Source organism: Oryx dammah, unplaced genomic scaffold (genome assembly GCF_014754425.2).
Source record: "Oryx dammah isolate SB20612 unplaced genomic scaffold, SCBI_Odam_1.1 HiC_scaffold_11, whole genome shotgun sequence".
NCBI lineage: Eukaryota > Metazoa > Chordata > Mammalia > Artiodactyla > Bovidae > Oryx > Oryx dammah.
The window spans coordinates 1,196,350-1,208,198 of NW_024070195.1; the positions used below are offsets into that span (position 1 = coordinate 1,196,350).

An 11,849-nucleotide genomic window follows, 5' to 3' on the forward strand; every position below is an offset into this window, starting at 1 on the left:
GTGACAATATACAGCCTCAATGTACTCCTTTTTCATATTCAAACCAGTCAGTTGCTCCACGTCCATTTCTAACCTTTGCTTCCTGACCTGCATACAGGTTTCTCAGGAGGCAGGTTAGGGTGGTCTGGTATTCCCTTCTCTTTAAGAATTTTCCAGATTGTTGTCATCCACACAGTCTAAGGCTTCCACATAGTCAACGAAGCAGAAGTAGATATTTTTCTGGAATTCCCTTGCTTTCTCTATGATCCAACGAATGTTGGCAATTTGATCTCTGGTTCCCATGAAAACTGACACTTCCACAACTGAGCACCACTTCGACTTTGGCGCAGATGCTTCATCCTTTCTGGAGCTGTTACTAACTGCCCTCCAACCTTCCCCAGCAGCATACTGGACACGTTCTGACCTAGGGGGGCTCGTTTTCTGGTGTTATATCTTTTTGCCTTATCATATTGTTCATGGGGTTCTTGCGACAAGAATATTGGAGTGGTTTGCCATTCCCTTCTCCAGTGGACGTTTTGCCAGGACCCTCCACTACGGCCCGTTCATCTCGGGCGGCCGTGCACGGCATGGCTCAGACCTTCACTGAGTTATGCAAGTCCCTCTGCCATGACGAGGCTGTGATCATGAAGGGGGCTGGCGGATATTTACTGCATGAAAAAACCTCCACTATTAAACACTAAGCACAAAATATAGATGCTTATATCTTTTAACATTTCAATCCAAAAACACAAATAACAGGAATTTAAAAGCCTTCTTCACCAAAAAATCACTTCATTTGGTAAAACCTACCATGGCAGACAGCTCAGATTTTCTGCTTTTAACCCTATAATTTCTAGCAAAATACCGACTCATCTCTTTCCAGTGTACACATTTAATTATAAAGTCACTACAGTTAATTTTGAGCAAACTCCAGGAGATAGTGAAGGACAGAGGAGCCTAGGGTGCTGCTTCCATGGGGTCGAAAAGAGCTGGATATGACTTAGCCACTGAACAACTACAGTTAATAGTCACTTTTTAAAATTCTCCTATTGGACTTATCTTTAAAACTTATATTTTAAATGACTGTGCTGCTTAAATACAAGATTTTTTGCCCTCAATAGATTACAGTTAGCATTCAATCCTGTTGTTAGAGCACATTTCACTCTGAACAGACTTTAGAGGTCGCCAGGTGACCTCTTCCCATGACAGATTCAGAAGAAAATCACGGCTATACAATCACCTGGAGTCAAAGCCCAGCCTCTGATTCTCACTCCAGTCCACTGTCTTTACTCAGTTAATCAACTAACTACGCGGAATGTAAAGACATAAAACACTTCCCACCAGGTAACAGTCTCTGACCAAAGCAGGACCTGCCATCCTGGAGCACTCACGCTGCCCAGGATTAGCGTCCAACCACGGTCAGCAATCCTCTCGCCTGGGACGATAAGCCCGGCTCCCAGATCTGCTTGCTATAAGACCCACCGGATGGCAAAGCGGTTTACAGCCTGCAGCTGATCCAAATCCCGTGGACTTTCTGCCTACACAAAGCAAGGCTGACTACTGTACCCTCCACATGCAATGCCCTTTCCTAATTCGCAAGAACGCTTACTATCCGGCTGCTCTATGAAGAGAAGGCCCATCCTAGTCAGCTCTCTATTTCACGCCAGATTTCTTTTCTTGTTGTTCAGTTGCTAAGCCGTGTCTGACTCTCTGCGACCCCACAGATTGCACTTTGCAAGGTCTCCCTGTCCCTCACCATCTCTCAGAATTTGCTCAAACTCACGTCCATTGAGTCGGTGATGCCATCCAGCCATCTCATCCTCTGTCATCCCCTTCTCCTCCTGCCTTCAATCTTTCCCAGCATCAGGGTCTTTTCCAATGAGTCGGCTCTTTGCATCAGGTGGCCAAAATATTGGAGCTTTAGCTTCCGCATCAGTCCTTCCAGTGAATATTCAGGGTTGATTTCCTTTAGGACTGACTGGTTTAATCTGCTTGCTGCCCAAGGGACTCTCAAGAGTCTTCTCCAGCACCACAGTTCGAAGGCATCAATTATTCAGCGCTCTGCCTTTTTTATCAGCCAGTTCTCACATCCTTACATGACTACTGGAAAAACCATAGCTTTGACTCTACAGATCTTTGTAGGCAATGTAATCGCTCTGCTGTTTAATGTGCTGTTGAGGTTTGTCATTGCTGGTTTGTCATTGCTAAGACCTCTTTTCTATCTGGTAGGAATAACTCTTCCAACAGGGCAGCAATGGTAAACTCCAGGCCCAAACTGACTAAGGGGTCAAGCAGTAGCTCAAACCCACACTGGCCACGAAACCCAAGTCTTCCTCCACCACCCCAAGACAGAGTCCCAGCCTCCAGAGAGTTCACAAGATAAATTGCCAAGAAAGTATGACCCAAATGACAGCAAAGAAAAGAAAGTGAGCAGCACAGAACATGGTGATCAACACAGATCTGCCTTACTGCTGTAATCTACATCCTTTCACAACGGCAAAAAGAAAAAAATTCTTGAATATGCTTTATTTCAAATGTGACAATTTATCCACTGCTCCTTAAAAGTTATTTACCTGTCCTTAGAATTAGTTAATACTAGTTAAAAACTTGATAAGAAAGAAAATTACTGGGATTTATATTTCACACCTGACTTTGTAAACAAGGATGGGAGTTTCCTCTGGGCAAAATGTTTAACCTCTGCCTCTCCCAGGAGTGACAAGAAAACTGCCTCATAGGAGGGCTCCCTGCTCCGAAAGGGAAACAGATGCAGAGCCCACTGGGCGATGCTCGGCACACAGTGGACGCTCGCGTGCCTCAGTCACCATCGTCGCCCCTCGCCACCGCCACGTCACCATCAGGAACATCGGGGCCACAAGCAGGCTCCCCCTGGGATGCCTGTTCCATCGCAGCCCTAGGGCGGGACACGTGGCTGGCGCTCAAATGCCTGCTGACGCTGACCGAACCACAGTCACAAGCACGTCTATGACTAAATAGAGGATGGTCTGCCCCCAAATGTAACTGCCTCCGGGAGGAGACTAATTAAGCGTGAAAAAAAATTGCTCCTGGAAATTTAGGAGATATGAAATGGAGAACCACTCTCAGCCTGAACACAAGCCTTGTTGGAGGAGAGAAGCGGGAGGCCTCTCTTAAGTGAGGGAAGCATCTGTGCAGAGTCAACCCCCATCAGGGAAGAGGCAAGTCAGCCGTGCGTGTCAAGAGCAGGCCAGGAGGTTTCCCAGCTTACGTGTCGGGGTACAGGAGACTGGAATGGGGGACTTCCAGTCTCCTCGGAAACGCGGGCCTGTCAGCGAGGACAGACCCCAACCTGCAGGGAGCAGAGAAGCACAGGAAGAAGAGCGCTCGCTGCCAGTCCTCAGCCGCCGCCTCCTGGCCTCTTCCATCCACCTCAGAAGCAGATGCGGCCTGTGAGAGCCGCCCGAGTCCCGGGAGCCTGGACACCTGCTGCACGCATGTTCCCTTTAAAGGCTACGGGGGACCTACAGCAGCAAGAACACAATCAAGTCAGTGAGAATAAGAAACAAGGCCATAAAAAGGCAATTCCAAGACAAAACCTTACAGCACAAAGAATCAGACCTTCACAACTCAAACAGCTCATCTCTTTGCTCTACACAGACTCAGCACAAATGTGTGGTCTTCCAGCAAGGTAACTCCTCTTGACCAGGACTGCCTTTCCAACCACACACAGAGGAACGCTTTGTCTCCCGTGCGTCGTGGCACAGAACTCTGGAACTCAGCCTGCTGAGATGTCCAAGCACATCGGAACTGCTTTGTAAGGCAAACCCAGGGTACCTGTGGGCACGAAGGACTCACCGGTGCAACTCCTCCATATTCAAAACACCAATGTCCTACCAAGCAGACCCAACAAAACAACCTAAGTTCCAACCTGCCTACGCTCCTGGCAGAGACCAGCCTGACATAACCCACAGCAGAAGAGCAAGACGCGTCCACAGACGCCGCCCGTTCACTTCTCCCAAGTCCCCACCCGCCCGATGTGCTCCCACGGCCCCCCGGGGGGACGACTCTGCTGAGCTCCTCGTGTGCCATTCTGCTCCGTGTCCCCGAGAGCTCGGGGCTAACAAAGCCTCACCCGGCCACCCACTCTGTCTCGACTGTCAGGCAGCCCAAAGCCGAGTCTCACGCCCGCCGGACGGCCGTCCTTGGCGCTGGCGGCACAATCTCCATCTTGCTATGGCCCTCACTGCAGACTCCTGCTTTCTTCATTCTCCTTAGGATGGTCCAGTGAGGTGATTTTTGTTGAAGCCACCTCAGAATCTTTTTGGAAAGGAGCAAGGAGAATGGAATTTCATAAATTATTACGTATGTGTTAGTCACTCAGTCGTGTCTGACTCTGCGACTCCCTGGACGGTAGCCCACCAGGCTCCTCCGTCCATGGAATTCTCTAGGCAAGAATACTGGAGTGGGTTTTCATTTCCTTCTCTGGGATAAATTATTCAATATCCTCCGATTATTACTACATTCGATCCTCACTGTCCCCCCCGCACTCTTGCACCCACTGTTCACCCAGAGCACAGTCCGGGCCATCTCCAGCAGTCAGCGGCTTCTCCCAGAGCCCTGAGGCTGGATGAGCCAGTCATGGGCCTCGGGGACTTGGGCAACACAAAGTATGCCATGCGCATAAAGTCCCTCCAAAACTGTGCAGTTCTGGAGGGCAGAGCACACCCTGCGCATCCTCCTGTTCCCAGAGGCATCAAAGCAAGCCGTACATCCTGCAGACACGCAGTAAAGACATGCTCCATTCATGAGAAGAGTAAATCAGCAATTCTGGAAGCCTACTCAGAGAAGCCATGTGGGATGTAACAGGTCACAAAAGGGTTTTCTATCTTAAAGGTGTTTACAAACCAAAGAAAGCTTAAAAAAAAAAAAAAAACCACTAAAGTGTGTACACTACCTATGTAACCAACAGAGACTGCACTTCTGTAAATACAAAGAAATGAAAATACACACCCTGGAATGGCTGCCCCTGGCTGGATGCGTGCCGGCACAGAGGCTTTTAGTTAAGAGGAGGGAGATCTGGGAGGGCGTTCAGCCACAAATAATGACCCTGGAGAGGCACAGGCAGCAATATTCGGAGACCCGCGGGAACAGTCCCAGGCTCAGTAAAGAAGGGCAGGTGCAGTCAGACCACAGGCTGAGCCCGGGGGTGGGGGCAGAGGGCTTGGAGGCGGCGACGCAGAGCAGGGCCTCCGCTCCCCCCGGCCAGTCAGTAAGAAAATTCCCCGGGAAACCATTCACGGCTCCTGTCAGGAGAGACGGGAGGGAGAAAGCTGGGGTGGCTGCTGACAGTGCAGACGAGAGACCACGGCCGACAGCACCTGCAGGGCAGGCTTGGGGCCACCCGCCCAAGAGCCCAGCCGGCCCATGGCCGCAGCAGCCCTAAGGGCCAGGGCAGGGGCTTCCACCTCTCCTCTGAGAAGAGACCCTTCTGAGAGCAAAACCGATCCCTTTCCCACCCCATCTCTCACTCGCTCTCACACACACACAGAGCTGTAATCTCACGTGGGTGGCTCACCACAGAGGCAGTGTAACAAGATGCCTTAGAGCAATTCTTGGGCTCAGATCTCAGCCCTGACACTCAGGAGGTATGCACCCCCAGGGAACATAACCTTACTAAGCCAGGTGTAAAATGGGGACAGAAAACATACCTGCCTCTTACACAGAGACACAGCAAATGTTTAGCAAAGTGAGCCGTTCAGTAAGCTCTCACCCAAAGTGATGAAGAAAATGGACCGCAGAGTGTGTCCCCAGACCCTTCCCATTGACCTCTCAGCTCTCCCAGACCCGGGATACCCAGGGCAGGAGCCACTGTCCTGGACGATAAGTGCAGAGCAGACCAGTCACCTCCACCAGGAGGGGTTTCGTGGCCCCAGAGTTCAGCACCGGCCAGGGCTGCGGAAGCCAACAAGTGAGGGGACAACGAAGAGGGCGGGTGCTGGGGGCAAGCGGAACGCTGGTGAAGAGATGAAGAGGTGAGGCTTAAAGGTGGTGCTCCTCGTGGCGGGAGGTGCTGGCCCATGAGCACCAACCAGCCCCCTGGCTCAGGGCTGTGAGCAAGGGTTCCTTTCTAACCCGGGTGGATGCACACTGCTGGCACTTAGCTTGCCATGAGCCATACAAACAGAGTTACAAGAACAGCTTCATTGACTTCTCCCCGGATACTGACAGCATGCAGTCTCTTGACTGAATTGGAGAGTTCTCTTCCTCAACCTCACAGCTCCAGCCCGCCCACCTCTGCCCCCAGTTTTCAAACCCGCATTGGCTGTAATTAACGTAAACACGGTAAGAGAGGTACCATTAACCAGGAAGTTATCAGGTCAGCAGTCAGCACTGCCTAAGGCTCTAGACGGTTTCTGCTTTCAGCCCCAGAGAGCCTGAGCGCAGGGTGAATCCCGCTGGACACCTCCTAGTGCACGATCGCTGCCTCAGTTGCCCCGTCTGTGAAGTGGGGGTCCTAACAGCACCCCCTGGAAAAGCAGCTGAGAAACCAAACGAGACGCATCAGCAGGTGACCGGCCGCAGTGGGCAGGCAGCAGGCGCCTTGGGGTCACCACCTTTACTCCGCCGCCCATTGCTTCCTGAGCACCGGGATCCGCGGGGTGGGGGGACCCAAGAAGCCGGGCCCCGCCCGCCGCCACCCGGGCCGGGCTGGGACACTCCTCTGGGCCCGGCGGGAAGTGCACCGGCTACCCCACGTGCATGTGCGGCCGCGGACACGGAACTGCCGGCGCTCACAGCAGCTCCTGCGAGGCGGGCTTTCTGTTTAAAAAGCACAAAACAGGAGCACATTTCCTGGTCTGCAGCTGCACAGCCCGGCTCCCTCTCGTTTCCTCCGCGACCAGGGGACCGGCGAGGGGCCGCGGCGGCAGGGAAGCCCCCGCGAGCGGAGCCCGGAGGGGCGACCCCGGCGCCCACCCCCCGGCCCCGAGCGCGCACGGGGGCGCCCCCAGCCCCCGGCCCGAGAGACCCCGGCCCCCGGCGCGGACCCCCGGCCCGCTCACCTGGCCCGTGATGCCCGTGATGAGCGCCACCTTCCTGGGCTTGCCCGTCTCGGCGTCCCCGGCGCCATGGGCGCCGGGGCAGTGCGCAGCCGCCTGGGCCATATCCGCGCGCTGACCGGAGGCGCCGACCGCCGGGGGTGTGCCGCGGAGCCGGCTGCAGGTACCAGCACCGCGCGGCCGGCCGCCACACTGACAGGCCGCCCGGAGGCCGGCGGGGCGGGCCGGGGGCGGGGCGGCCGCGAGGCGGCCCGCCGGGCGCCGCGTGGCCGCGTCACCGCGCGACGCTCCGCGCAGCCCGCCGGGACCCGCCCACCCTGTCGGGGCTCCGCCCCCCAGCCCACAAAGCCCCGCCCCACCCCGCCGGCGCCCCTCCCACCCCATCGAGGCCGCGTTCGCCGGGGGGCGGGGCTTGGGGCGGGGTCTGCACCCGGAGGCGGGGCGTCGGGCGGGCCCGCGCGGGCTGGTCCAGATTGCTGGCAGACACAGGATGCTGGGTCTTCGCGCCCTCGTAAGGGCCGGCAGTGGACCGGGCGGGCTGTCAGCCACCTGGACTTACCCATCTCATGCTGCTCGTCCTCCCCTCCACCCTCCCGAATCTCCCAGAATCATTGTGCCGAGGATGCTGAGTCGAACTACGGGCTAACCTTTACCTTGGGAGAAGGCCCTTAATTCTGAAGCCAGGGGTCACGGCCCTGGATCATCGGCTTTGACAAGTAATTCCTGGAGACAGAAAGACAGAGCTAAGTCGTGTCCGACTCTTAAGATCCCATGGCCTCTAGCCTGCCAGGCTCCTCTATCCATGGAGTTCTGCAGGCAAGAATACTGGAGTGGGTTGCCATTTCATTCTCCAGGGAAACTTCCCAACCCATAAATTGAACCCAGGTCTCCCGCATTGCAGGCACATGCTTTACAGACTAAGCTCCACGGGAAGCGATGTGTAATTCCTGGAAACCCGCTGTAATACCTTTTGAGGAGTCTGATTCTCTGCTTCCTGAAGGGCACTGTGTTGTAAGCCCCCTGAATGGGGTCACACATGTGGGCAATGACCAGCCTCACTTCTACCCTGCTTTCGGGCTCTTCTCATGTTTCTCTGAGGCTTGGAACTAGGCAGGAGGTTCCAAGTAACTCGATTCAAAATGCTGTAGTCAGGGGACTCGCAGAGCAGGACAAGAGTCTCTGGCCTCACCCATGTGCAGCGTAACGAATTCTTGAAAAGACTGCACAGGTCAGTAACCCTGGACATGTCCAATTTCAAAAAATAATTCTGATGCAAGGTGGGGTCCTAGCTTGAGGCCTGCTGAATGTGGCTTCCACCTGGCAGCAGCAGGTAGGGCAGGGAAAGGAGTGGAGGTGACTCAGACCCTGGCGGGGCAGCAGGTGTGTGTACCTGAGCGCTGGCAGGAATCCAGGGAGGAGATGGAACTTCCCAGTCCCCCTGCTCTGCCTCCCAGCATTGAGCATATTCCTCTCCCCAGCAGGCCCGCACAGACCAGCTTCACATCACACACCGGGTGACTTGGAGGTGCCCACCTAACCTGACAGGCCCTTGCAGACCTCAAATCCCCAAATAGAAAAGCTCAGGATTTAATGAAAAATCTCTCCATCCCCTAAACTCGTCAGGAATACTCCTTAGTTTTGTGGATAGACTCATCTTTGGATTCACTTGCCTCTCTCCTGTCCGTTCTACACAGAGAATGACTGAAGGAAGGTCTCTGACTCACCTCCTTGGTGAACATAGAGGCCCTGAAGCAGAGAGGAAACACTGTCATTGGAGGAACTTGCTATAAGCAAGAAATGTCTGTGAAACCTACTAGAGTTGACTAAAAACTTAAGTTTGTCTTGAAATAAATATGCTTTGAATTAATTTGCAGATAAATTATTTAACATTTCCCCAAAATTGCTGGAAAAAAAACAGATACTTAGGGAGGACGTGCCAAGTTTATTTGCAGCTGAGACCCTCGTCACATCTCTGACCTGTCCTGCTAAGAAGCCTGGCGGTGGAAGACCCCCAGACAGAAGATCGACTATATTTTAGGGCCTGTAAACAATCAAAAAAAATATTGAGGGAAAAGGTAGTTCCGAGATACAGTGGGAGATTTAAAAGGAAAGATATTTCCCTGGAAAATGTCTCTGGAGAAAGGTGATGAAAGCAAGACAAGGGTACAGCCACTTTGGAAAAGGACGGAAGAACCGCCTTGAGTAACAGGCTCAGTAAAACAGAACACCTACAGGGTGCGCTTCTGGAAGATTCTCTCTGTTCCCTGAGGTCTGTACATAGTTTCCAAAGAACAAAAGCGGGATTGTAAAACCCCACCCGGCAAAACTGCCAGTGCCCTGAAAGATACAGATAAAGACCCAACAGGTATTCCCAAGCTGTCCTGCAGGAAACAGACCTCCATCCGATGAAAACGCTGAAAACTGCCAAGGACAAGCACGTGGACCCCAGCCCTGTTGAAATCAGGTGGTTGACGATGCTTGAAACGTCACCTCGACGGCAGCCAGTCAGACAGCTGAGCACAAGGCAGTCAGGTTTCTGTGGTCCTCACCCTCACGTGGCTCTTAAAACCCTTCCCTGAACGTCTCCGGCAGCTGGCGTTTGTCTCTGCCTTCTCCCTTGTGCGCAAGCTCTGCTTCCAGTATAAAATTTTGCTACCAAAGAGCCTTGCAGGAGCAATACTCATTTCTGTGGCCTCGCCGTCCCCAGATGTGGAGCAGCCCAGGGACGGCGGCAGCCTAGCACACTGGTTTGCACAGACAGACGCAGATGGAGGGCTTACACAACAGAGATCTGTTTCCTCGCAGTTCTGGAGGCTGGAGTCCGAGATCAGGTGTCTGCAGGGCTGGTTCCTTCTGCAGCCTCTCTTCTTGGCTCACCTCTGGGTGAGAAGTGTCAGAACTGAGTTGTACTGGAGGACACCCAGCTGATGTGAGAGAGTTGCTCCTTGGTGCTATGGGAAACCCGCCCCCAAACACACATTGATTGGAATTGTGTCCAGAACCTTGTAACATGTCACCTAAGAATGGTGACTGCAATTTGTAAAAAGCTGTTGCCGAGGTCACATAGCTAGTAGTTGGTAATGGTAAAAATCATTCTTGGTTCTTCCAATCCCATTCCATATTCTATCTGGAAAAAAAAAAGAAGACGACGACTGAGCACCAAACAATTGATGCTTTCGAATTGTGGTGCTGGAGAAGACTCTTAAGAGTCCCTTGGACTGCAAGGAGATCCAACCAGTCCATTTTAAAGGAAATTACTTCTGAATATTCATTGGAAAGGCTGATGCTGAAGCTGAAGCTCCAGCACTTTAGCCATCTGATGGAAAGAGCCGACTCACTGGAAAAGACCCCGATGCTGGGAAAGATTGAGGGCAGGAGGAGAAGGGGACGACAGAGGATGCGATGATTAGATAGCATCACTGACTGAATGGACATGCGTTTGAGACTCTGGAAGATAGTGGAGGACAGGGGAGTCTGGGCTGGGGTCACATGGTCAGAGATGACTCAGCAACTGAACAGCAACAGCAGGGACCCACATGTCCCAGATCATTTTGCATCGAGAGTTTTAGAAACTGAGTTCCACCAGTCAGCCTGTGACAGGCGGAAGGGAGACGGGCGCCGTCTTCCTCCTTGCTGGTCACACAGTGGAAAGCTTTTTGGCAGCTGGACTCCAAGTTTAGGCCCCAGTTTCACCAGGAGCCAGGAGTGGCATCAGCAGTGGCTTCCTGAATTCTGGTTTGGAGCAAGATGACGGTATACCCTTGGCAGCAGCAGTCCGGTGATAGCCCTCCAGCTTCTGTTCCTCCACTCCATACAAAGATTTCTTTTTCAACCAATGTTTTAATTGAAATGATTGTACATTAAAATGTATTTGTAGGAAATAACGCAGTGACACGCCAGGTGCCCTTTGCCCGATCTCCCCCGCGGTCACTCGGAAGCTGCAGTGCAACGTCAGAAGCAGGATTCTGGCCGACACTGTGCAGCTTCCCCGTTTCTGCTTGCGCTCACCTGCGCGCGCTCGCCTTTAGCTCCGCCCCATTTTATCGCACGTGTGGGTCTGTTTATCTACCAGCTCAAGTAGGAACAGTTCTGACAGCACAAGGGCCCTCCTGCTGCCCTGTCCCCGCCCATCCCTCCTCCCTGGGGACCGCAACTCTGTCCGCGACTTCTGCAGCCGCCCCTTCACAAACTGTTGTAGATGAACTCCTCCAGCTTTCAGTCTGTGGATCAGCTTTGTTCACAGAGCCTGAGTTTCCTCAGGGATCCGTTCCCAATGCTGTATATCAACCCATCCATGGTGTGGGTGCCCCACAGTTCATGCAGCCCCAACCCTAACCAGCTGAAGGATATTTGGATCATTTCTAGTCTGTGGGTAGGAACATGTACACGTTTCATATACACAATTCACGTATGTTTTTGTGTGGCCATAGTTTTCATTTCACCCAAGAGTGTAATTGCCAGGCCACATGGTAATTACATGCTAATTTGTTTTGCTTTTTAAACTTCCAAACTGGGGTCTTGCAAAGAGTTTGTAAACAGAACATCTTGCTCTAAAACCCGTTTCCACTTGAATTGCCTTCGGTGGTTCCTGTGTCCCACTCTGAACTCTGACGAGCAAAGCAATGCAGACGAGACAGAAACTCCAAACCTGGGGCCTTGAATCTCCACTGAAAGGCCAGTGAAATGGTTCATGCGTGTGTGTGTGCGTGTGTGTGTGTCTCTGTGTGTGTGTGTGTGTCTCTGTGTGTGTGTGTGTCTCTGTGTGTGTGTGTGTCTCTGTGTGTGTGTGTGTGTGACTGAGTGAGAAGGACTGGAGCACGGCAAACAAACAGGGGA

General features: G+C 52.9%; 1 protein-coding gene across 1 annotated transcript in view; it reads right to left on the reverse strand.

Moving 5' to 3' along the window:
* Nucleotides 1–7,239, reverse strand: part of GMDS (GDP-mannose 4,6-dehydratase) — a 412,847-nt gene extending 405,608 nt beyond the window's left edge. The window contains exon 1 of the mRNA XM_040249271.1: nt 7,017–7,239. Within this exon, the coding sequence (XP_040105205.1) occupies nt 7,017–7,118 (102 nt within the window). The 5' untranslated portion in view covers nt 7,119–7,239. The remainder of the gene's footprint in view (nt 1–7,016) is intronic.
* Nucleotides 7,240–11,849: the final 4,610 nt, after the last annotated feature.